General features: G+C 39.0%; 1 protein-coding gene across 1 annotated transcript; it reads right to left on the bottom strand.

The window, feature by feature from the left end:
- Positions 1–858: 858 nt before the first annotated feature.
- Positions 859–26,794, bottom strand: LOC139720578 (vesicle-associated membrane protein 7-like). The gene is made up of 5 exons (XM_071631926.1): positions 26,686–26,794; positions 11,650–11,987; positions 5,532–5,730; positions 2,337–2,501; positions 859–1,498 (listed from the first exon to the last, which is right to left on the bottom strand). The coding sequence occupies exons 2-5, from the start codon at positions 11,799–11,801 to the stop codon at positions 1,352–1,354; spliced, it is 663 nt and encodes a 220-aa protein (XP_071488027.1). The 5' UTR covers positions 11,802–11,987; positions 26,686–26,794; the 3' UTR covers positions 859–1,351.

The raw sequence follows: 26,794 nt of genomic DNA, 5'->3' as shown, positions 1-26,794 counted from the left end.
AAGTTTGGTCTATTCTGCTCCGGAGAGTGCACATCACAAATTCACAATCACTGTACCTTCCGATATACACACAAACAGAAAGAGAAAGTATTCACTGGCCAGCAACATGCGCTAACACTGACTTCTACTTCTACTTCCTCTTCTACTTCTACTTTGAAGTAGAACAGAGAGTTGGTAATATTTCTGCTACCAACTGGATTGTAGTAGTCACAATATCTGGCAATCAATGGCAGTTAACAAATCTATCACACATACACTTTCATACGTCACTCAACGTACTACAGCTATCTCTTAAAGGGGAAAATCCAGTCCAAATATAAGTTAGTCTGATTTAAAAAAAGAGTAAAATATTACAAGTTCAACGGTAAAAATTTTGACTGAAATCGGCTGATAAATAAGGAAGTTACGACATTTTGAAGTTTTGCTAATTTCTGTAAAACAGTTCTTGTATAGTGGATATGAATATGTAAATGAGTGAGCTAACATGTCATAACCTCACAATTTTCCATTGATCGTGTACAAAAAAAAAATGATGAAAATTCAATTTTTCTGATATTGAAATCTGGAAAATGATGTTATTGCTGGTTAAATAACTTCAGTATAGTGATCAGTTAGATATAACAGGATTTGAGCCTTGGGCATAATTGCGTATGAATAAAAAACTGGAAATGTCAAAATCTTATGTACAAACTAGTGTGTATATGGCAAGTTGTGATGGAATGACATGCTCACTTTGCTATTTGCATATTCATATTGACCATTCAAGAACTGTTTCCTGAAAAAAATTGTGAATTTTCAAAATGGTCATAACTTCCTCATTTTTCACCTGATTTTGATCAAAATTTTACCATTGAACTCATAATATTTTACTCTTTCTTATCAGCCTAACTTATATTTGGACTGGATTTCCCCTTTAAGTTATCAAGAGATTTGGTGAAAACTGGTTAGAAGGTATCACACAGTAACTGCTCTGTCATACTATGAACGACATCTTGTTGGATGAAAATATCACTACAAAAAAAAAAGATTAAATCCTCATTTTATCATTCTGATAACAGAAGGTGCTCTTTCTTGTAATTATTTCATTCCTGTCTCCATATCTCAAATCACAACTACTCTCTGTGGATCACAGACGACCATTCGTGATGACATATTACTCCTGTATATAAAATCACAACAGCTGTTGGAAAGAACAAGAAAATTCGTCTCCAAGCATCTCCGCAGAAAGCATTTAAGCACAGCTCATCCGAGAAGCTCCTGCTCCTTCGAAGTCCCACAAAGATGCAGGAACACGTATCTTGGTTCATTTGCAGTCTCTTGGTTTTGTCGCTCTGAGCAACGCGGGCGATGCTCAGATGACTCCTGCTAACTTGAGTGCGATCAGGACGACGGCAAGGATGACGATGAGGACGACGATCACAAGGATGATCTTCATTCTGGTGTTTTGCCACCACATCTTCTTCCTGACTTTCGATGCGGTCTTCTGGAACGTTCTCGCCTGCAGCATGGCGTTGAGAGGTGTGGTACAAAAAAAAAAGAGGGTAGACTGGAAAGATTGGACATAAATATTTTTTACACTCTTACTCAACAATGCTCAGAAATCTTATGAATCAAAAAATTTAGCATGCATGTATGACACGCTTTGAAGAAATAGTGGCAAGACTTATCATCCATAACCTTTTTTTTTCCCCCACATTTGATAGCATCTGATGATATTCACTCAACTCTGCTGAGAAACAAGGCTTGGACTTGCATGTGTCATTCAAGCTACTTTAATAGGATCAATTTCCTTCATTAAGTGGTCTGACAAAGTCAATCCAAATATTATTTTTCATTCATGCTACGACTAACATAGATGTATGACTGTACCAGCTGTAGCGCTACAGACATTAATTCCACTAGAATTTAATCTGTCCACAAGACACAAATTTGGATAATGTATATGGTCACAAATACAGCATAAACATGCTTCTAAACAGCATTCCAATATTTTGAGGGCTGGAAAGGTGTATTCTTGTGGAAAAACAGCATCTTTACTTTTTCTCCATTAGACATGTGTAGTCATACAATTTTGGGAAAACAGCATTTTCAATGAACATGCAGTATTTGCTATAAAACGAAAGTTATCATCTCTGAATAAAGCAATTAATAAGTAAGATGAATTGAATGTATTGAAAATGTAAGTTGAATCCCCAGATGATAAATAGAAATGACTATAAGATGAAATCCTAGATAACAAACAGAGCAATATCATGACTCACTGTCATCTTTCTACCACATTTTGCCAATTCTCTCTGTTCACGGCTACCATTAATTTGCCCGATCATTACACTCACGCTTGCTTCCAGGTCTTCGGTCTTCACTAATAAGTCGTCGAGCTTCTCGCCTCTGCTCAGCACTTTGTCGATGTTCTGGGTCATGATGTCCTTGACCTCGTCAACTTGGTTCTGCAGCACGGCGACTTTGTCGTTTCCCCCTCCCTTCATCGTCGAGTAGTGATCCTATCAGAGAAGCAAGACAAAGCCATAGAGGAGTTTGTGATAGTTAGCTTACTACTGTTTACCGCATATTATACATTTAGCAAATTTAATTTTTCACCAATCGGGACTTCTCAACAATTCTGCGAGTGATTACATATGCGATCACGGAGTATATACATTGTAGTAACAAATGGAGAAATTTAGGCATGCATGTCAGATTCATGTTGGGATTAGATTCAATGTTTTTGTGCATTGTTCAATTCGTGAAGAGCACCCAACTCACAAAATGATTGAAAATAAAAACTCTGCAAAATATATGGCGTATAGAGTACTACCCTTCTAGCCTGTTGTGTATAAAACACCCCAAATATCCTTGGAGACGCATAAGCATCACACCCTATCACTATTTTACTGTGTCACATTTAATCTTCTCTTTCTCCATACTTAATAGCTTCTGCAGTTAACTCATAAATAGACCCATCTCGGGATGTGACTCTGAACTGTATCCGTTTAACCCTAATCAGGCTGGGGGGGGGGGGCGGAATCCGCCCCCCCCCCTCGACGTTTCGCGCAATATCTTCGCAGCAGGGTAAGCTCCCGCCGCGATGTTTCATGACTTTTTTCTTTCAAGTATCGCGCAACTTTTGAGACCAAAACTGTTGCGCTCGCGCGTACCGTTTTGACGCGACGCCCGTTCAAAAAAAAATTTGTCAACCCCAAAATTGCTCCAAAACGTGATTTTGTGTACAAATCCAATGCAAATTGTGTTTTTTCAATTAATTCACATAAAAATTCATATCTTGACTTAGAATGGACGAAATTAATTTATTTTAGCATAATAAAGCTTTGAAAAATGTCTGTGACAAATTTTGGCCAAAAAACAAACAAAAACAAAAGGTCGAAAAACAAACAAAAACAAAAGGTCGAAAAACAAGGAAATACATAAGAAATTCAAAAAAACAATCAAATACATAAGAAATTAATTTCGATACAGATTTTTTTTTTATCTTATGTCTCAGGAGAATGATACAAGAAACATTTTTAAAGAGAAATTAGCTTAATTAGAGCATTAATAAGTGATTTAGAGCCCAAAACTGATTTTATGCATAAATTACAATAATTAATTAATATAAAATATAAGAACAATTTTTCGGAGAAAGCAACCATACATTTTGATAGTATACATCGCGGGCGTCGCGTATGCCGATTTTTGGCGCGATCACGCGTTCCATAGGCGAGATCTGAAGGGGGGGGCGGAATCCCCCCCAGATATAGCATAGCCAAAAAAGCCCAGCCTGATTAGGGTTAAGGAACGATGAGGAACCTCTTATAGAATATGAAAGAGCATATAATTTTAAGAGGAATTCAAAATTTATTTGATAAAAATTGGTTTTGAAATGGCTGATATCCAAAACAAAGCAATCCCCACAAAAGGTGGGACCCAACTTTTACTAGGATCTCTTTGTTTTACTTAGTTTTTGGATATCTCAGCCATTTCAAAACTGATTTTCATCAAATAAATTTTGAATTTCTGTTAGAATTGTATGGTCTTAAACATTTCATGAAGTGGTTTCTTATAATTGTATCTTGCACAAAGTTAGAAGCTGAATCCTCACCTCAACCGATACTACGTCATCCCTTTAAGCTGCGACACATTAGGCTCACAGTTTACATCACGAATTGATCAGTAAAATATCATTTGTATACATTCCCAGCTCGACTGAATTAAGCAAATTGTCTTTTCAGCTAAAGCATTTCTCAAGCAAGTGCTGGCAATTACAGTAAAAGCGGAAATTTTCGCTGTGTTGAAATTTTCGCGCATTTCGCGCAACCAGAAACTAGCACGAAAATAAAAGCATGTGAATATTTATGCTTGCCATACGTTCTTGTGCATGACGTCTTGATTCCACGGAATTAAAAACATGCGAAACTCTTTTGACCTGGCCACGCGCGAAATATTAGTCGCGCAAAAATATCCACTTTTACAGTACCATATACCAACACACACCTAAATTCATGACAGAAATTTTCACAGACATTTTGTACACTCATGTGCAATTTCAATTGGATTAATGATAACCTGCAGCTTGAATACCACGGCTTCTGTTTTATTTTTTTCTTCCTCTAAGGTATACACATGTAACCCTTTAATGATTCAAAAACAACATTGACTATTATGGGCAGGAAGGGGGTGTCATGTGGGAACACTGGATTAGTGGGCAAGGTTCAGGGCTCTTATAGAAGAGACTCTGGGTTCATATCCTGTCTGGCGCATACAGCCAGAAAATGAAAGTTAACTGAAGATGATGGGTGGGGTAACTAATAATGGCAGGACCCATAGAGAGAACAATGTTCTCTCTGAAGAGGTTTTGTTTGTCTGTTTCATTTTCCATCTAACAAGATGGCTGGATAGTTCATATTCAGCTGCAATAACTGGTCTCCCATGGAGTCCAGTTGGATGTGAGGTGGCATCACTTCACCGGGTTAAACACCCTGCTCTTTGTGACGAATAATTGAAGTGGGATGTTTTACATGCACGAGTTGTGACTCTCACACATGGGACCTCCATTCTATGTCCTATCCGAGGGACAGAGTGTTTTGCCTCTTACTAGAGGGGACGGTATGATTACACACAACATGGCTCAGTCGGACCTGGATATCGAACCAGGGTCCTTAGGATCTTGAGGCAGACGCACTATTGACAGAGCTATCTCACCAAGGGTAAATAAGAGCGTATGATCATTACTACCATCATCTTCATCATCGTCATCATCATCATCGTCATTATCATTATCATTATCATAATAAGCATCACCATCACCAATAACCATCATTATTATCTTTATTACTTTCAAAGCTGTTGTGTATTCTTTTCCCCACCATAATAATACCACATTAATACATCAGATATTCTGCTTATAGGTCAGCAAGTCGGCAAAAAATTATGTTAATAAAAACAATGCGGCACAGGGAGAAGACATGACATGCATCTGTGCTTACCCCCCCCCCCCCCTCCCCATCCTCTTCCCTACCCCACCCACAGTCACCCACCATTTCCTGGCCCAGCACGCTGCTGAAGTCGCGGTCGAGCTCCATATCGCCGGCGTGGTGCACCCGCTGCGCCAGGCTGCACCCTGCCACCTTCTGCATGATCTCCTTGAGAAAAGCGTAGGATGTCTGCTTGCTGAAGTCCACCGAGGTAGCGCACATGTAGGTGATGCCATCTTGGATTACCACGTGGAAGAGGTAGCTATTGAACACACATAGTAAGAGATAATCAGATAATCAGAGATAATAAGAGACAAAAGAGAAAGATGGGAATTATATCAACACAAGATCTATGCATGAATGCATATCTACAATGCTATCTATAACTTTATGCAATCATGGATTTATTATTCATTCTTATATTTTTTTTACATCTTTTTTTACAGAAAAAAGTTCATTTATTAACAATAGAATGTATACAGATGTGTAATAAATGCAATTTATAAGCATATAATTGATAAGGATGGTAAAAACATTTTAGGAGTATGCTCTGTGTACCAGATGAAAGTCATTAGCAAGAGCACTCAATCTGTAGACTTTTCCGGCAATAAACCTACAATCTATTGCACATGATCTGCATATGCAGTACAACTTGTTCATCTGTACAGACATAAACAGATGTCATGACATCAACACAAACAAACAAACAAACAAACAAACAGAATGGGAAGGAACAGAGGAAAACTGTCAAGTGCATCATGTCTGTATGTATCCTCTACCAAAAGTTAAGAACAAAATTATTCACACCCCTGAGAAATTATTAGTTATGAGCAGATTTCTTACAAGTGAAGGATGGAGTGATGGTGATTGGGTGTTAACTTGTTACTCTTATTTGTCCTCTACAAATTGAGATTAATTCCAGTTTCACCTCATTTGCATAACAATAGAAATGTTTGGATATAACACCCAATCACCATCACCCCATCCTCTACTTGTAAGAAATCTGCTCAAAACTAAAAATTTCCCAGGGGTATGAATAATTTTGTTGTTAACTGTATCTCTCCAAATGCAAAGAGATTCAAATGATATTATACTAGTCACACATGTTTGAAGGGTGACACGACATTTGCTCAGGACTGTGACAATTGCTCCAGTCTTATTTTCTCCAACGACTTAGGGTTAGGGTTAGGGTTGTGATTGGGTTTTAGTTTTAGTTTGATGTCAGGATTAGGATTAGGGTTAGGGTTATGCATGTGGGTAGGATTTATGTTTAGCTTAGCATGCATGTATTTCATGGGGGCAAATGTCATGGAACCATTTAAAGAGGTTGCTGACCTCCACCCATTACCTTTTGGACAATGGCTCAAGTCTTGTTAGGCTATTAGTGAATATATTCAATCTTGAATAGAGTTCACCTTATGAAAATGTTGTCCTAATGAAACAAAAGAAAAAAGAAAAAAAAGGGGAGAACCAGCTGTAAGTTTCTAAATGTATCTATTTTCATATAAAAATTGAAATATTAATACTTGGAATCTTGTTTGTACTCATATGTTAATGCCATATTGTGCGATCTAAGGGCAAGCCTCAGAATAAAATCTAAGAATAATGAATCAGATAGAGTTTTAATATGAGTCATTAGTTCATATACAAGTTCATAAGATTCATTTAAGTTCATAAGATTGCGAGTATTGCTTATAGAACATTTTATGTACAGTATGTACGTAATTTTTCATCATAACATTTGATCTCCTTTTTTTTAAAGATAGAAATTACTTGAAAACAATCAAACTAAACCTATGCCAGACAGGCATGAGACAATGGCGGTGTTTCAAGGCCAGCCCATATACTGCAAATGGCCAAATAATTACACAGCAGGTTTGCTACACTTTATGGCATCTACATGTATATCGGGTGGTTGGCTATAGAAGGAATCAGAAGAAGGGAACATTGATATTCCTGACAGGATGTGGTGCAAGTTTCGATACATCCTGCCCATTTTCCTCAAGGGTAATTACTGGTACTTTCATTTTGTGATTGCCGCTGGAATTTGCAATTGTGAAGTACGTTTAGGGTTGCTTCACGTGGGGACTGGTGGGCTTAATGGATATGCCACCCAAACTTGTGCCAAAAATGTCATATTTCAACATTTGATATGGAAATGATCTCAGATTGGAAGAGGATGTTACATACCATGTACCCCATTAAGCTACACTCGTATGACATGTAACGCTTCTCTGACTGGAATTGATGGCACAGTGCATCAGAACAATGGATCCGCAAAGTCTTTGCGCATGATCGGGCAAGAGTATGATGGTTTGAATTGAATGCAGTCATTAATTAATTTCATGCAGGCTCTCATAAAGTAAATGTGGACATTGAGACAGCTTCTATAGTTGTTTAATCATGACACTGTCCTGCATACAAGTGCATACCACTAACCACGTAATTAGCAATCCTCATTCACTGTATCAATATACAACGTACACACCAGAATACAAAGTGACTACCACAATCTAATTTTGCCTGCACATACATTCAAGTGGAATCAAAACCCATTGCCTTGCAAGATGTGCTCTACAATGTGTAAAATCCATAATACCTTGAACATATATACCTTGCAGCAATACACACACAACAACAAATGTTCTTTGACAAAATATGAGAAAGAGACACTGTACACATTATGCTGCTAAAGTGTATCATGCCTACATCATCATGTTCATGCGGGCAAAATTACTCTACATTCAATTGCCTACATTCTTTTTACATGACATGTAAATTTAATACTCAAATAATCTCAATTTTCATGCCCATTGTCAAATTTTGCAAAGATATTCAACAATCTCTATTGTCTTTCTTCTATCAAGTCTACAATGTGTCAAGATAATTCAAACTTGTTCTTTAGTTTGCATTCTCTTCAGAGAATTCAAACATAAATGCACAATCAAAATGTGGTACTTAACCTGCAGTGAAGGAGGCAATGTGAACTTTGACATTTTTGACACGTTACACTAAAGTGCACCGGTGAATTGCAGGTGTGTAGGGTCTAGCTTTTTGCACACTGTGGGAGCTGACAAGAGCTGCAGCATGATTGATTCAGGAAAATATAGCAAAAAAATGGGTATGAATCATTTAGCAAATACATGTCAATATTAGCTCAAGGGCTTAATATCACACAGGCACACAGACACACACGCCGCACACATGTACAGACATCGACACACATACGCCATAACAGTACTTCAAAATCTACTATGTACCTCTCTGCCCTACCTGCACTCCATTATTAACATGAATAGGTCATATTTTTATAACATATCGGCATTTATTGCAGGTACGACTGCTGTGAGCAAACTGAATTCATTACCGAATACCTGCGGCAATTGTATAAATCTGCCTGACTAGGGTAGAGCAAGAAATGGAGGGCTTTTTTTAGTGCATAGAATGAGTGAAGGTAACACTCAATCTTTTATTACAACTAGGCACAATGACCGATCAACCTTCTTCCATATTTCATGCTTTATTTAGCCTTTTTTGCAGCTTTAGCTGTTGATTAAAGATGGGCCATCCCTTTTGCATTCCTACCCAAATAGCACAGAACATGACATATTCCACCAGAATAACAAGACTATTGTAAAGCTATAAAATTTCTGTGATATTTGAAGGTTGTTAGCCGTTAAAATTCAAATAATGCACCAAATGCCCACCGTAACATATTCTGTGCACGAGGCACAGCTGCATATCCTCCTGTGGTTGTAATATGATACTTATACTTTGAACAAAGATCTAATACATGTTAAAGCTGTCAAAAAGGAAGAATTCACTAGCTATGGCAAATAACAACACACCACTTACATGAACTACATAAGTGCATCACAGAGGTCTGTAAAACTAGACTAGTAGTTTAGATTTGTAATTTTTTTGTAGTACGAAAAATTATTCGAATCTTAACGGTCAATTTAACTCAACAAATAAAAACCCTCTTGAGTTCAACATTTACAGGTGGTTTCCAACTAATGATTTCTTCAATACCTAAGTGTTCTCACCAAATTTTCAAAAATTTGCATGCAAAAGGGATGGTATGTCTTTCAGGGATGTTTACTTGATGTTAGGAGGGGGTAGGGAGATGTACACTCCAAGTCAATGAGATCATTCATTTTGGTGTTCATCATCAAGGAAAATTATGTAAATACAATGCAGGGAATAATTTTCCAACTCAGCTATTTCAGATGATGAATGATATATCATCAAATGGTATCCTGCACACTTCTATGGAAGAAAACTGATAAACAAAAATTACATGTACAGTGTACTTTGTGTAGCAGTGGTACAAAAATGCATAGCAAATTGTGATGTGATGCCGGAAAATTATTCCCTGCAATGTATGAATACTATATGTTACTGTACGAGTGAAACAGCATTAAATCAGAGATCTCTTACATAAAAAGATCAATTTGTACATAATACAATACGATGATAAATAAGGTGCAAAAATGATGATCCAAACACAAAGCCGCTTTTGAAGGACAATATAGTGAGCCACATTTTGCTGTTCGGAGCACTCTGTGAGCTTTCTTTTTTTAGGAGCGACTTGTTCAGGGCTGTCACCCTCGCTTGTTCCGCACGTTGAGCTGGTTCCAGTGCACATTGGCTCATGAGACCGTGTACTGACGAGTCACACAGTCTGAATACTAGGTCTCACTGTTCCAGTCATGATTAATATGCAACTTACTGATACTAGACAAAATGACCGTAAGCTTTTTATTAAAGCAACAGCAAATGTGTGTTTAAAGAAATTGTCAAGATTTTTAGACAGGTTACCTCTAACTTTGCAGTTTAGTCATGTGACAGAAAAAAAAATAATAAAGTGAACATTTGTTATTACAAAGGCAGGTCTCAAATTAGACTGTTCCCTACCCTACGCTCTGGCTATTAATGGAACGCTACTAATTATTGCCGGAAAGGGGTCCTATAAGTGCTCACCGCCTTCCGAAACAGAAGAAGGATTAATCATAACATGTGGTCTTGCCACATCTCGATCAGTTTAATCTATTCCAATCTCTCCCAATAACCACCAGTGACAAGGTGGATGGGGGGCTATTTTAAGCCAGAACTCTGGGAGTCTCTCTAGATAGATTGACTGATGCCTGGCACACACGTGGCTGTGTAAAATATTCTCCAAGAAAAAAAGAAATCTAGCATAAGAAAAGAGCACATACAAGTAAGTTACCTTCCTCATCAGGAACAGTACATGTACATATATTAGTTACCTTCACATACACTTGTACTACATAATCATGCTAGTAACAAGTCAATGGATCATGTACTACTGTGCATGAAAAATGAAATCTTGTGGAACTCTCTTGATATCTCCTTTGTATACATTTTGTAGTTGTACTAATGTGACATAATGTATTGTCATAGCCTTCCCATCCAGCCACGATGACACATGGACTTGACAAAAACTTTAACATTTCTGAACTTTTAACCTGTTGAAGACGAGTCCCGAGTATACTCGAGCTGGTGTCTATGGGAAATGCATGTTGAACAAAATCAGCCCGTCCTCATCTCGTCAATACATGCAGCTCATCCAAATTTCTTTAGGCTTAACTTTTGCGTGCTGCTATTTTTTCTCTCTGTTTTTTAAAGCTTTTTTTATACTAAATACATGTTTGGGGTAACTTTGACTGCAGAGAAGTAACTAGTTTGTTGATTTTTCTTCCATAATGAACAAAATGCAGGGGGAATAATATTACCTGTCACATGATATGTCAGTCAAAGGAAAGTGTATTTTTCTTTTGAGTAAAATTCTGAAAAATTCTCTTGTTATCTTTGTCACTCCAAAACTTTACTGATGTGATCTACTAACGATTCTGGGCCCTCTTTCATAAAGCTGTTCGTAAAGTTACAAACAACTTACGAGCGACTGGTGATCAGTTCTGATGTGCTATACTTTGAGAATCTCCATATTTCAGCAAGGACTGATCACCAGTCGCTCGTAAGTCGTTCATAACTTTACGAACAGCTTTATGAAACACCCCCCAGCACTCACTGAATCTAATGCATTTGGGGTAAAAGTCCCTATGACTTGACCTTTTTCTGCCAGCTAAAAATTAAAATTTTGGTTCCATTATCACCACACCATTACCCACGCATGAAATGATAGAGAGGGCCAGCTTACTCTTGCGACGTGTACACCGACTTGAAGTTCTCCTTGGTCGCTAGGTTCTGCATCATCGAGTTGACGACCTGCTGGAAGTTGTGCTCGTCGCTCCTGGAGAGCTCCACCATGATGGTGGTGCCCCTCGCGATGCAGCTGTACAGGATCGTCATGGCGACGGGAGGTCTCCCACTGGCTGCTGCCTAGCCTCTCAGATGGGGCTGGAAGGACAGGGGGTAAGGGGTGGGGTGGGGTGCGGTGGTGGTGGTGGCTGCGGTGGGCGGGGCTTCTTGTGGGTCCTGATTGGTCGGTTCACAGTTGGCAACAGATCTTCCTTTGATACGACACTCTAGATATGACTGTAAATTGTTTGAAAACAAAAGGGATAGAGGAATTCATTTCTTTGTCGTCCTCTGTTAGCATGATGCACAGACACAGTGGCGACATGCATTATACAGTTGTAGTACATCGTACAAGGCAGACGAATGGCACAATTTAATAGGTTTCTTTGATCATTTGTGTTTTGTTGGTAACCACCTTTGTGATTACATTTTTTTCCTGGGGGGGGGGGGGGGGCTTGCACTTTGAGGTCCATGAGAAAATAATCAGTGCCCAACTCGACTGCAATGTTTTTTTTTTTTGTTTCATCTTTCTTTCTTCTTTCTTTCTTCTTTTTTTTGTGTATAAAACTGGCTTTAGCTTCATGGTGCTACATACTGCTTCCACAAGTAGCTGGAATGACTGAAAATGCCTGCATGAAATTTTACTCTATCAAAGTGTAATACATTATGGGACATATCAGTACATAGCACATCATTAGGCATTATACATATACACACGTATATAGACAGCCAATGTGATTGTGGAGTATGATGAATAAAAACACAACAAGGAACACGAATGACATGTATCTTCCTCGCTAAAGTTTTATGTAAATGCTAGGGCCATTATTCACTCTTTTCTTCTTTGTTTTAATAGTTTGTTTTGTTTGCTTTTTGCCTTGGTAATTTCCATTCTGCATTTGATTTGATTGGAAACTTCTGGCAACACATCCCGACAGGATGTACCACAGCTTTGATTCCCCAAACACCTCAGCTCATAGTGTCCTGAAAAAGGAAGCTCCATCAACTAAAGATTTGGGAAGAGAGATAGCTCATCTACAGATCCACAACAGAGATTTGCCTGTACATTACAGGTTTGAATGCTGTTTGACCAGCTTTGGCACTGGCATGTGAAAATTTATCTCCTCATGCAGAGTACTTAAATCAATCTTTCTTGGTATATGTACCATATGTCCAAAACAAATTACAATTGGACTTTCTGCAATGATAACCATAAGATTAGTGAATCAACCCAAATGCAATTTTAAGGTATGAAACTAGGACCCTGTTTACAGTGCGAGGCTCGGCCGCGGCTCGGCCCAGCCCCGCTTCAGTGTAAACGTGCAAAAGGCCAAATGCAAGGCAAAAATAGGCCTCGCATTTGGCCTCGCTCTGGAGGTGGTCTCGGCCGCGGCCGAGCCGCGGCCGAGCCCAGCCTTTTCTCAGTGTAAACGTAAACTGGGCCAAATGCGCGACCAATTTTAGTCTGGCTTCCAAACCCTCTGCCTGTACTATTTTGCTGTTCAGGATATTAACTCCCTCAACGTTGAAAACTAGTATAGTTTAAGGTGGTTTTGTCCTGCAAAGGATTTTTTCCTTCGGGAAAGGCCTTTGCCCGAACGGCGACTTCGTCGCCACGGAATTCATTTGGCAAAGAGTCTGAAAACCAGACAATACCAAATTGCGTTTGTTTACAAGCAGAGCGCCACTACGACAAAATATTGAAAGGTTTTGATTAAAAGCGCGGCCGAGCCCAGCAGTGTAAACGGACAAAATTGCAGGGCTCAGCCGCGCAATTGAGGCCGGGCTCGGCCCCGCACTGTAAACGGGGTCTATGACTCATTATCTACATCTTACAAAAAACCCTGTCTGATTTGCTTCAGTGGTCAAAGAGAAATGAGAATATGTGGAGAGCATGTCAGGAATCCCTTCCCTCCAAGTTTTGTCCATTGTGTTCAAGGTTCCAAGAACATCCAACTGCTGAACTTAGAAGAAACGGACCAATGATATGCTTTAATACAACGATCCACATTCTCTGCGACCACTTAAAGGTCCTGTTTACCTTTGGGAACAGTGATTTAAAAAATTTTCATGATATGACATTTAATGCATATGTGTAGGCCTGTTGTACCACAAAACAGCCTATCAAATAAAAATTTTGAGATAAAGCCTAAAATATAAGGAGATATCTGTATTTTTCTCAATAAACCATAACTGTAGACGGTGTAGTCCACGGAACTATTTTTATTATAACTATTGTTCACATTTTGTATGTTTAACAATATACTTAACATCAATTTTACTTATGCAAATTCTTACAGTGGTTGTTTCTATCCCAAACTCACATTTTAAAACTATTTTAAAGCACAAATGCTGGGTTTTTGTTTCATCTGCAAAGGGTAAATAATGGCTCCAACCAAATATTGAACACGGAACAGCGCTAATGGTCCTCTGTGAACATTGAAAGTTGTCCTTTGTGCATTTGCTCATATTGGGTCACACATGGCACTGTCCACAGGAAAGTGACTGGGGGGGGGGGGGAGGGGGGGACACAGTACTCTTTACATGCCAACTACGCCCTTAATCTGAGCATGAAATATATGTATTTCTCTATAAAACATTTAATATTTTGTTATATCACTTGAAATTGTGATCTTTTCTTATCATGTATCATTTAATTCTCCTACTATGAAGTTGTCTGAAAATCTCTTCGGAACAACTGACCCTGTGGCTCCCTTGCTGTGTATAGCCACTGTAGGTGTACGGCACTGTCCAAACTTACAGATATTTGGGTAGTTGACACTCAAAGAATAGGGAAGTGGTAGAGGCAGCCCTCTTTCCATTTCACATGCAGGAAAGCAACGACAACGATCGACAAAAACACAGGGTTTGTCCAAGAAGAGGGAGTGACACCTACATTGTACATTACATTTTGGTAGTGCACCAAAGATGGAGCTGTACCAGCTCTTGAAAAATGGTACCATATGTTGGAGTGATGCCCAGCCAAGGATATGAATATGTGCTTCAGGATTAGGGTTAGAGCTAATACTCAGTTTATTACCCTAGGATACCAAGATCAATGTTACTCTAACTCTAACCCTAATCCTGAACTATATATAACCCTAATCCTAAAGTATCTTCATATCCTCGGCGAAGCATCGTTCCAACATACAAATGTATGCTACCTTGAAAACGTGGTGTTCTTGTTCAGCACCATTTCTCCCTCAGCCACCACCCCCCCCCCAAGAAAATTGAAGGGGTGTTTATGAAATTGCTATCAAATATATCAAGTGAAACCATTGGCACAGATGGTCTTCTAGGTCATGCCTTCTGATATTACACAACCCTGGAAAATGAAAGATATAGGTCTACATGTAAGCAATATTTCAGCTTTCTCATACCAGGGAAGCGGCCACCGCCCAGCTCATACAATCTTGTACCATTATTTAGGTATACATACCGTTATATACTGTTCATACACGGCACCTGCACATCAGAAACCGAAACACACAGAACACTGAATCAATATCAGTGTGGTTCATAGTCAATCAACACATTGTGTAATAATGCCACCATTACAAAATATGTTCAGTTTAAGTCTTTTAATTTTTTTTCCCATTTAATTTGTCTGGTAACTATAGTCCTAATGGCTTAAAAAATGCATTACACTGACAGTCTTACAACTGTCCAACCGTCCAACCTGCCACCAGCCACACTGTAATCACTATGGCTATAATAGCAAACACGCGACAATATACTGATAACATCAGTTATGGGGGGGGGGGGGGGTGGATACAGCATGCAGCACAGAACGCTGCCTACAGCATATGATTAAGAATCTTCAAGGCTTTGGACAGAGTGGATTCTACGCCTCTTGGACTTTGTCCGCAACACTCCCCTTATGACTCTGTTAATGCCATGTAAATTGAACGCATTTTTGGTACACATATTCTTCTTCTTGAGTCCATACTCACACACACACACACACACACACACACACACACACACACACACACACACACATTTTTATATACTGTATATGACAACTTTACAGATGTATCATTGGCTAAAGCTACACGTGCATAAAAAAAAAGACACCCACAAATTGTTATATTACTTACAATGTAGGTATCACTTTGGTCTATGGCCAGTCAAACAAATTACCGAACATAGCTTATTGTATGAGACTTTGAAATTTGACACCCCATCACTGTCCATCCCTATCATGACTTGATGATGATATTGATTCCCATTGTCATTTGTATGGCACCATGTATCTCTTTTAAAAACATTCAAAGGCACAGACTCAGAATTCCAATTCTATAAGGGAACAGATGATGTCATTACATGTATATATGCAATTTCAGAAAACTATACAAAAATTGGCTGATTAAACTCATGACATTTACAGGTTACATGTACATAAAACCAGGAGACGGGCAACACCAGCATGCTTGCTTTATGAAAAGCATGCTGATATTCTAAAGGCTATTCCTGTCTATGTAAGAAATGCTGCATCATATAATGACTGCATGCAAAATATCATATGGGCTATACCTTGCCCAGTATTGCACAGGCCTTGCAGTATACCAGTTTGGTACAGTTTGTACATATGTAAACCGTATACATATGAATTTGTTGAAGAAAGGAAACCTTATTTTGTAGCAAAACATGATCTACATTTAATATTTTGCGCCCTGAAATGAGCTCTTCTTTTCAGTCTAGGAAAGGCACGCTGAAATACACTGTAAACCCTATATGGTATTGGGACATTGAGAATATACTGATTGGGAGATGGTAATCAGCCTGTCGCTTCCTTCCTGGAACCTGATGTGCCTTCATAAAAGCCATAAGGTCGTATCTCAAGGCAGCAAGTTAATTGCCTCCGATGCATCGCATTCTACAATGTACATAATTCCTACCCAAAGAAGAAACAATGCTCTTCTGATACACCACCCTGACCTACTCATCATGCATCATCCCTTGCAGCCAACGGTGACTCACTCACATAATGTAGTTATGGAGGACAGACCATACACCATCGTATTTCTCATTTAAAACTGAAACAAAAAATAAAGACAACAGGCCAATCTACATCCATGGGGCTATAAAATTCAATCTGATTTCACCACAACAGTTGTACCATGAAACATGATATCCTCAAATTAGACACCAAGCTCTCATATTTTTTATCAAATTTCCTTCCATCCCGATGATAACCACCTGGCTCATTGACAATTTTTTGTCCCTATCACTAATTCTAATAATTCTAGTCCACCACCACAAATCAAATCCAGCAATCATATTCTCCCTTGCGCTAAGAGGCAATCAATTTCTATGTGAGATTCCTCCCTTTCTATTAAATGCAAAATATTTCATCTCTGATTTATTGATAATGGTATCTTTAATGTTACATGAAAATAATGCTTAAATATTGCAATGAAAATAATGCTTAAATATTGCAATAAAATCAGTGCAATGGTTCAAACTACATGCTTTTTGGTAATAAAGAGGTCTTTGTACAGAAATTGTACACATTTGCTTAAGATGACTGAGGGATCATGTATTTTCCAAGCCTTCTATTACAAAACTAGATAACACTACCCAAAACAACACACACACACACACACACACACACACACGTACACACAAACACAATCTTCTGGAATGGAATGGTATAGAATTGGGTGAAGTGAGGATTCAGCCTTTAACTTTTTGGAAGATACTTTACACTATAGATAACACTCTATATGTCAAAGAGCATACAATTCTAATGAGGAATTCAAAGATTATTTGACGAAAATCAGTTTTGAAGTGGCTAAGATATCCAAAAACAAAGTACAACAAAGCAATCCTAAAAAAAGGTGGGTCCCACCTTTTATTAGGATGCTTTTGTATACATCTCAGTCATTTCAAAACCAAATTTCATCAAATAAACTTTGAATTTCTCTATAAATTACATTGCACATTTTCTTCCATATTTCAGAAGAGGTTTCTCATTATCTTACAAAAAAATCGGAAACCTGAAACCCCATCTCAACCAAAACTACACCATCCCTTTAAACCCCACAGCAAAAATCTCCTCGATATTGATTTTTCAGGCAAGCAGCTGAAGACACCATGATGTTTTCTACAATGCTGTAGTTCCCATATATGCATCTTGCCTACCCAACAGATATCAATGTCTCAGATGTCTTGGAGGAGTTGCCATTATACATCGATCTATATATGCAGGAATAATGCATCCTATCATCTAAAACCTCGCTGTAGCCACATTTGCTGATACACTGTAGGCCAGTAACAATACAATGACATGTATACTGATCGAACTGCACAATATTAAAAACAGACAAAAAGTTTGAAAATATATGTGTGTGTGTGTGTGTGTGTGTGTGTGTGTGTATGTGTGTGTGTGTGTTGGTGTATTTAGGTCTTAAAGGGATGGTACGGTTTTGGTTGAGATGGGGTTCCAGGTTTCTAACAATTTTTTATGATGAATTTTGTGATTTATAACAAGAAACCTTTTATGAAATATGAAAAAGCATAATTCTTCTATGAAGAATTCAAAGTTTATTTCATGAAAATTAGCTTTGAAATGGCCGAGATATATTAAAAAAAAAAGCAATCCTAATAAAAGGTGGGACCCATGTTTTATTAGGAACAACCAATACTATTTTACTATTACATGAATAGTTTACAAACTTATCAAAGTTGTAGCTGAGAAATGCTATGGCAAATCTTTTCGTAACCTCAGCAATATGTCCCATTGTTAAGTGTTGCTACCTATCATTACAGTAACAATGCAGTCTAAACCATCAATACCATTTTTATTTTGGCAATTCCAAAAACAGATAACGAGATTTTAATGTTTCCTTTGTCTTCAAAGAGAACAATAATATCTTACTTTTTATGTGACAGCTAAGGGCCTGAAACACGATTAATTTCTTTCGACAAAAGAATAGAAACATCAGCTATCTTTGAATGTCATTATTAGATCTTTTTGTCTTTACATTGCAACATCTCGTTGCCTATAGATGTACTTTTGTATAGTGTATTGCAGTGTATAGCATATCAACCATACCTAATTCTGTCCACTAGAGCACAATACTTGGTGACATATGGTTGGATTCTTGCCGCAAAAAGGTCACTCTGTCATGCAAAAATATCTTGGCACCCGGGAACAGTACAGATGACTGAAAGAATACGCACACACACCATGTTCACTGCTTTTGTCTCAGTTAATTAAGCGGCTGGAATGAAACACCTTTGAGAGCAAGTAGCCAAGCTCAGTGCTCGGGCCGTGAAAAATCATAAACGTTACCTGCACACATTACCTTGAATGCGAGAGAAGCATGTACATCAGCACTGCGTAGGAAATTGACAATCAGGTTGAATTACAGAAATCAGCGATTCAAAACTGTGTTCATCATGCATAAATTAGTCATCAGCGTCATGACACAAGAGAAGAACATACGTTGACTTTGTACAGTAATCCAGCAAGCGTGTTGCACAGTGACGTCCGTTTGCTACAGATGGAAGGCTCTGAGCTAGTTCTGAGTCGACAGGCCAAGATTCACTGTATGGTGTCAGCCATGCACCATGCTTAACGAAATCAAAATTGTTCTAAACTGGCAGCCTATTTTAAGGGATGACATCTGACACAACAGGAAAGACAGTGTCAAAGAGTTATCTTGCAGGTTGGCGAATGTGCTTCCACGGACTTGTTCTGAGATAAATGCATTACAAGTGTCAACCTGACCGACGTCTTGCAGACGAGGCAGGCCAGCTACACTGTAGACCACAGAGGAGGGCCGAGCGACACGACAGCAAAATAAAGCGTGACTTCCCTTCACTCGAGCAACTCAGACACATGTCCATCCTGAATCATCGCATCATTAATAACAAAAAATTGTGCCGGTACCGGCACAGCAAAGCATACACACAGTATGCACAGGCAGAGACTGGGCATCAATGCGTAGAGCAATCTGATGATAAATAGCCCGCGTTGGCAACGCATGATGGGGTCCCAGCGAGGAGTGCCTTGAACAGATTGCTCTGTCTCTCAAGCACAATCACTACTCTATGTACAGCAAATCATCCAAACATTTGATACTTCCTTTTTGTTGGGGGGGGGGAGGGTTATCTTTAGATTATAGGTAAGACAGAGTTTCCATACAACTGCAAAAACTGTCAATTTTTGCTCTGAAATGGACACATTAAACATGAAATATGTGTAAAATAATGCTGTGATTACAAGATTTCAGTTGGGTAATGATGAAATTGCATAATATCTCAAAACCAAAAAGGTATGTCGACAGTATTGCAATCTGTGAACGTATCTGATCATGGTTGCTTTTGGAAAAGGCAAAAAAAAAAATTAAAACAGTGCCCTTCTTCATCCTTTTTTTCAGAAAGTTAGGATGAGAAACCAATAATATTTTACTTGGCCTGTAATTAAAGAGCACTTGGCAAATCTACAACCTTGTAAAAGGACATTAAAAGGACATGTCCGTAATGCACTGTTGGAGCAATTGTTAATGGCAATTGATATCGCACTGTGAAGTGAGATGTAAATTGCATTCTTCAAATAAAGATTTGGTTGGAATAAAGGATGGTCGCTGAATGGGATTCACTTCCTTTTAGGAAAAAGTGCACAACTACATATGTACCATCTGGCATACACCATGTTTTCTACACAGAACAAGACGATCTCCAAGTACACTGTACAACAAAATAATGCATTATATCTGTATGCTTTAGCAATTAAAACTAGGAGATTACTTGTACCGTATCAAATCTTTCTTTTAACTTGGTGACTTCCCAAAGTTTGCTTTTCAAGTAACATCGAGAAAGATGTACATTTTTACTGTACAAATGTGTATTGTATGATTCACAATAAAGAGAAACCAAAAGTGTAGTTGGAAATTCTTTTGCATGGCCTCACATTTACAGAACCCCCTGAGACTGCTGATTATTACACCATAGCTGCATCAAAAACACATTTCAGGGGTGTTTCTTTGTTTCTTGCCAACCAAGTAAACAAACCCCATTTCCATGGAAACAGAGTATGATCTAATCCCAAGAGTCTGCACATCATCTGATCAATATCTCATGGAGTCTATTGCAACACATTTTGGGGATTGCCAATCTTCTCACACAATTTATGTCTGCACACGAGAGGATGGTACCAGTTCAAAACTGAATACTGTACCTGGTACTGCAACTCCTTTTGCCTTCATACTCCTTGCAACTGTAATTGAAAAAAAAAATCATGACCTTCCACAATGCACAGATTATATGCCCTATTGCATAAATTTGAGTGAAACTATGTACAGTTGTACATGTACATGTATCTAAAGGCCAGGTCACACTGCCCAAAAGTCGCGTAAACGCATGAATCACGCAAGAAATTTGATTTTGCGTGCTTATCCGTAGAGAATTTTCGCTGATTTACGCAATGAAAATCATCGATGAATTGCGCAAGAACTACGGAAAGATGACGCAAAAATCACTAACAAACCATGCACTTCCAGCACATAGGCACGCAAAGGCCCCAAATACATGTAGGACAAATTTGTGGTTGTGCGCGACGACTGAGGTCCACGGAAAACCACGCATAATCTGCGCATTATCACTAATGAACTGCATATGAATCGCGCATGATTGGGGCATGAACGCGACAGCGGCAACATTTTCGCGAATGATCACTGATATTCCACGCATTGTTCACGTAAGAACTATGCAAAATACGCAAAAATTACGTAAAACAGCACAATACTGCGTAAACTTTTACGCGAAGCCGAGTTTTGAGCTGCTCAAAACCTGGAATCGCGTAAAGCGGCAATCCGGTGCACATCGGCGGACAACTACGAAGGTTCCACGTCAGACAAACTCATGAAATGCGCAAATCGCGCATGTATCGCGTAAGGCTCGAATTTCTTACGTGATTCATGCGTTTACGCGACTTTTGGGCAGTGTCAGCGGGCCTTTAATCTTAGTGCACATTCTTTCCCAAGTGAATGATATGTAAATCTTTCAGTCATCCCAACATGGATGAAAAACTGCCAGGGCTTATCATGTTGCTCAAAAATATAACATTAGGAGCATGACTCTGCTTGAAGATATGCGATTCATGACAAAATCTACACAGGGCAGAAGAAGACGGGGTGAAAGTGATGACACCGCCCCCCCCCCCCCCCCAAAGAAATCACAAATTCTATCTTCAAAATGCTACCATGCACATACAAATGTACAGTATCTCAGTTAAATACAAAATGTCTGACCTTCGCCATGACGTTACTTGTATCAATGCTTATACTGCACTCTCCCAAATACCTCATGTTTGATGATCACTTTTACTTCTTCAGTCAGGAATACAAAGTTTATGAACAGCACCACCATTCTCAGAAGAACAATGCTCAAAAGCAAGCCCTGGTACATATCCATATCAACATCAACAGGATGAAATAAGACAATACAGACGGAAGCCTCTCAGCTGCACTGCTGTAGGGGGATGCTTAAAGGACAAGTTCACCTTCATAAACATAAGGATTGAGAAAATGCAACAATATTAGTAGAACACATCAGTGAAAGTTTGAGGAAAATTGGACAATCGATGCAAAAGTTATGAATTTTTTAAATTTTTGTGTTGGAACCGCTGGATGAGGAGACTACTACAGCTTGTGAGTCATATGCGTACAACAGTATAAAGAAAATATAAAAGAAAATTCAACATATTTTCACTTTTTTCGCATAATAAAAGAGCAATTGACTTGCCTCTTTCTAAAGGCAGGGGGAATAATATTACCCATAACATTTATCGGTAACGAGTCAGGGGAATGTGTACTTTTTTCAAAAGATGGAATTTTGTGAAATTCTCTTTATATTTTCCTTATATTGTTGTACGCATGTGACATCTAAGTTATTCATACACTGCAGTAGTCTTCTCATCCAGCGGGTACTGCACAAAAACTTCAAAAATTCATAACTTTTGAACGGATTGTCTGATTTTCCTCAAACTTTCAATGATGTGTTCTACTAATATTGCTACATTCTCTCAATCCTTATGTTTATGAAGGTGAACTTGTCCTTTAGCCACTGTCCCAATGGATGTGCTATGTGAGGTTCCTCACCCGCCGCGATTACGTACATATCTAATGGACAGTCCTACATGTGTATATCAGTTGACAAATCTAGACTTGAAGGGATGGTATAGTATTTGTGGAGGTGGAGGTATTTGGCTTTTAACTTTTTGTGAGATACCAAGAAACCAATTTTGAAATAGTATAGTAAATACCATTCTAGGAGGAATTCAAAGTTTATTTGATGAAAATCGGTTTTGGAATGGCTGAGACATAAAAAAATAGAGTATAATACAAAACGACCATAGCAAAAGGTGGGTCCAACCTTTTATTAGTATTCCTCTGTTTTAGATACCGGTATCTCAGCAATTTCAAAACCAATTTTCATCAAGTAAGCATTGAAATCCTCTTCGAATTACATTTTCTTTCACATTTCATAAGAGGTTTTTCATTATCTCACAAAAAAATGTAAGAAATCTGAAGTTCGGTCTTAACCAAAATGTTACAATCCCTTTAAATAGAAAAATTGGCATCTGATGAATATGTTGCGCTTAGCAGCTGATTGAAATATACAAAATTACAATATTACCAAAATACAAAATTACAGCTACCAGCTTGTTGAAACAATAATTATACACTAATAGCAGGGTGACAAGGATCACCAGCGCATGCATCCATTCGCCTGCACATTGATTTCTGTGCTAGAGCATGTGACCCCCTATCGTGCAGTATCGGGTATGTCCCCATGAAGCCAGATGTACTCTCTGTGGAACATTTCCCTGATATACAGACTGATCTTTCCTTCTGGATTCAGACCTCTCCTTGATCACTGGACAGGCATCATATCCACTACTGGACCACCAAGCTTTAGGGGTCATCCCATGAGACCCACGAGTCATACAACTCATGAGTTCCACATTGAAAAAAATGCCTGTGAGTCATACAGTCCTTGAGTTCGACACGGGGCAAATAAGGCCCGTGGATCAGTTCGACACTAGGTAAAGACAGCCTATGAGCTCGACATTACATTTACAACATGGGGCTTATACTGTGTCGGTCTCGTGGGCCTTGTTTGCTTACCTGTTAGGGTAATAGTGTCGAACTCATGGGCTGTCTGACTTGTGGGCTGTATAACTTATGGGCTGTACGACTCTTGGGCCGTATAACTCGTGGGCCGTATGACTTATGGGTGTTGGTTTGATGGCATGCACCCAAGCTTTCACAGAGACTCCAACTCTCCCGTTTTCGACGGGAGATCTCCCGCCGAAAGCCCTTTTTTTGCAAAATCTCCCGTTCTCCCGCTTGAGATTTAATTTCTCCCGCCCTGGCTCTGCGTCTCCCGCTTGAAATGATTTCTTACTTAATATCATTGTACTCTTAGTATATTGAAAAATAAGCCTTAGATAGCACGAGAGAGCATCTAGAACCCTAGAGCTTCCAGGGTCTTTAAGCGGGCCCTGGACCCTGGTTGCATGGAACTTCGTGCTTCGCGCCGCTTCGCGCACATCAAATTGGAGTCTCCCGTTTGCTAGGGTTTCAGGCGGGAGAATCTCCCGATCAGAAGGTGCTTGGGGTTGGAGTCTCTGGCTTTCACCCTACAGAAAGAGCTGGTTTCTAATCCGGTCCATTCCTAAAAAAGTAACTGGTCCGACAGTGATTTTTTCTGGTCAGGGACCGTCAGATCAGTGCCACCATGCAGCATGCATGGCAGCGTTGTCTAATGCATGATTGTAAATATGCTGACGTCATTGTGAGCAATGCAGCCACTGATTGGTCGCTACGTTTTTGGTAACAAAATAAACAAGAAACAATAACATTCAAAACACGAAATTCACGTCAGGTTCCAAAAGGCCTCACGTCTGTGTCACTTTTGTCTTTGGTCTTGCATTCACTCATTCCCTTGCTAGTGTTTATCATATGAAAATCAGATGTACACCAAGCCATGAAATTAGATCAATTATGTAGATTGATACGTAATATAGACATAAATAGTGTTTAAATCAGCGATTTTTTTTTGTTTTCTTGAAAAAAACTCGCATTTTGATAACTATTCGCATTCACGATTTTCCCATTGTAATGGAGGCTTTGATTCACCCATCGTTGTAAGTAGAGAGCTCGCTAGCGCCGAGCCAGCACGCGGCGTCCGCATACATGGAATGGCAGTCAGAGATAAAATTACACAACATCCATAGCGACTCCTGCGGCAGCAACCCCGAAGCTGAAAGCAGGCATTGCAAGGTCCATTTCGTGTACCGTTGTTACCACATGCGTTTACGTGAGGTCGATAAATCTTTCTTTAAAAAATTCAGAAAACATTTCAATTTTCAAAAAAGTGAAGTTTCGATACTGCCATATTTTGCGCAAATGTGCAGAGCTACCAAGCATTTAAGGTCCGTCTCATGATCTCGAGCATGGCACCCATTTTTCTCACGCATCGGGAGCATACCTTAAAGGATTAAAGTGAGAGTTGCAATTGAAGGCATATTTAACTTTTGTCTTTCAAAATAAGTAAAAAATAGTCACTTAAGTATGCACCGAGTCAGCTTGCACCATTAAGAGCTAAAGATTGAAAAAGCTCCCTACCGTGGGAGGGCGGACACCCCCCTCCCGCACCCTCCTCTCGCTCAGTCACTTTGCTCCCTCACTCATGCACATGAGCGCACACCGAGACGCCGAGTCATGAAAATCTCACTCATAAAAATTTTTTGAACTTGGCATCTATGAATGTGGATTAAGTACAAAACACACCAAAGGTCACGACAAATAAGTGCGAAATTTTGACTTAGCATGCTGAACAGACCCTCCTCCTTGGGCAACTAGCGGTAGGTAGCAGACGCAAACCCACGTACAGGAAGGCAAAAGTAGTTCAGGTTTGTGAATCGAACACGTTGTTTGCCATACAAAAGTTGTTTGGTCTTGTCAAAAGGCTACTATTAACCTCTGGATAGACAGAAAAATCTGTCTGTCTGGAGGAGTCTTTTATCATTTTTTTTACTTTATCGGCTCTCCTCTAAGGAGGAGATCCGTCAAGCCAGCCGTAGTCTCCGCGGAACATATCTCCGACGACCAGATACAGACCGATCAATTGCAATCTTTTTACATGTAGTTTCGGTCAAACCCTGGCCTTGGGAATGGATATCAGTTGCAACAAACCTAACTATACACAGCCCAGTCGCTGTACATGGTAGCATAGCATAACAGCGTCTGGTCGGGCTACAACAAACCCTGACCAGTGCTGACATTACCATATGTTTTATTGTTGTTAATGTAAACTGTGTCCCATTGTGTGTATTACGTCTGACGTTAAACCCTGGCTACACTTCCCTAACCATTAGATATCTCTAACCCTAAAATGTAAACTTCACCCCAGCAGTAACACAACGCTAACGTTAGAACTTCAAAACCCAGCACTGCAAAGATCCCTTTCTTAAATTTCACCTTTCTCGTACACAAGTCCAACGTACGTTTATACCACAAGCACTAACCAAGTTAATCGTTTAATAGACGGTCTAACTTGTTAGTTGAAGTTCTATAGAGAAGATGATCTAGATATTCTAATCCTGATCTGATATGAAACTCAAACTTATCAAATATCATTTTCTGGTCAAAACTGTGACTCCCTACCAAAATAACTTCCAGTCATTATGATCGTGATGATGCTGATGTTGATCATGTTGATGTAATAAAAATAAATAGAAAATCTAACAGTTAACGTTAACGTTCGTTAGCGGTTAAATATTTAAATATTTATATCCCAAATCTAAATTAGGCTACTTCAGACAATCTAAGTTACACTTAAACAGTAAGTATTCTATCTTGATATTAGAAGAGCTCGGCCTTTATTATCATAACTTGAAAGCAGTCAGCAAACTCACCTGTTCGTTTGTGGTCCCATACACATGCAATGCTATGTCGTCCTCGCCTCCTCGGCATGCATCCGATACTATCTCACACACCCATCAGCTGTGTTTGGTGTGGGCATAT

This window comes from Diadema antillarum, unplaced genomic scaffold, assembly GCF_040938485.1.
Source record: "Diadema antillarum isolate AM-2024a unplaced genomic scaffold, OU_Dant_1.0 scf00000129, whole genome shotgun sequence".
Classification (NCBI taxonomy): Eukaryota; Metazoa; Echinodermata; class Echinoidea; order Diadematoida; family Diadematidae; genus Diadema; species Diadema antillarum.
This window is presented reverse-complemented; position numbering and strand designations above follow the sequence as displayed.

What these genes read in the sequence shown, in the direction of transcription:
- LOC139720578 (XM_071631926.1), bottom strand. Translation starts at nt 11,801, where the DNA reads ATGACGATCCTGTACAGCTGCATCGCGAGGGGCACCACCATCATGGTG. An exon ending in TCGGTGTACACGTCGCAAGA is followed by an intron (nt 5,731 to 11,649) that starts GTAAGCTGGCCC and finishes TGTGTTCAATAG; the next exon opens with CTACCTCTTCCACGTGGTAA. An exon ending in CCGAAGACCTGGAAGCAAGC is followed by an intron (nt 1,499 to 2,336) that starts GTGAGTGTAATG and finishes GCCATGCTGCAG; the next exon opens with GCGAGAACGTTCCAGAAGAC.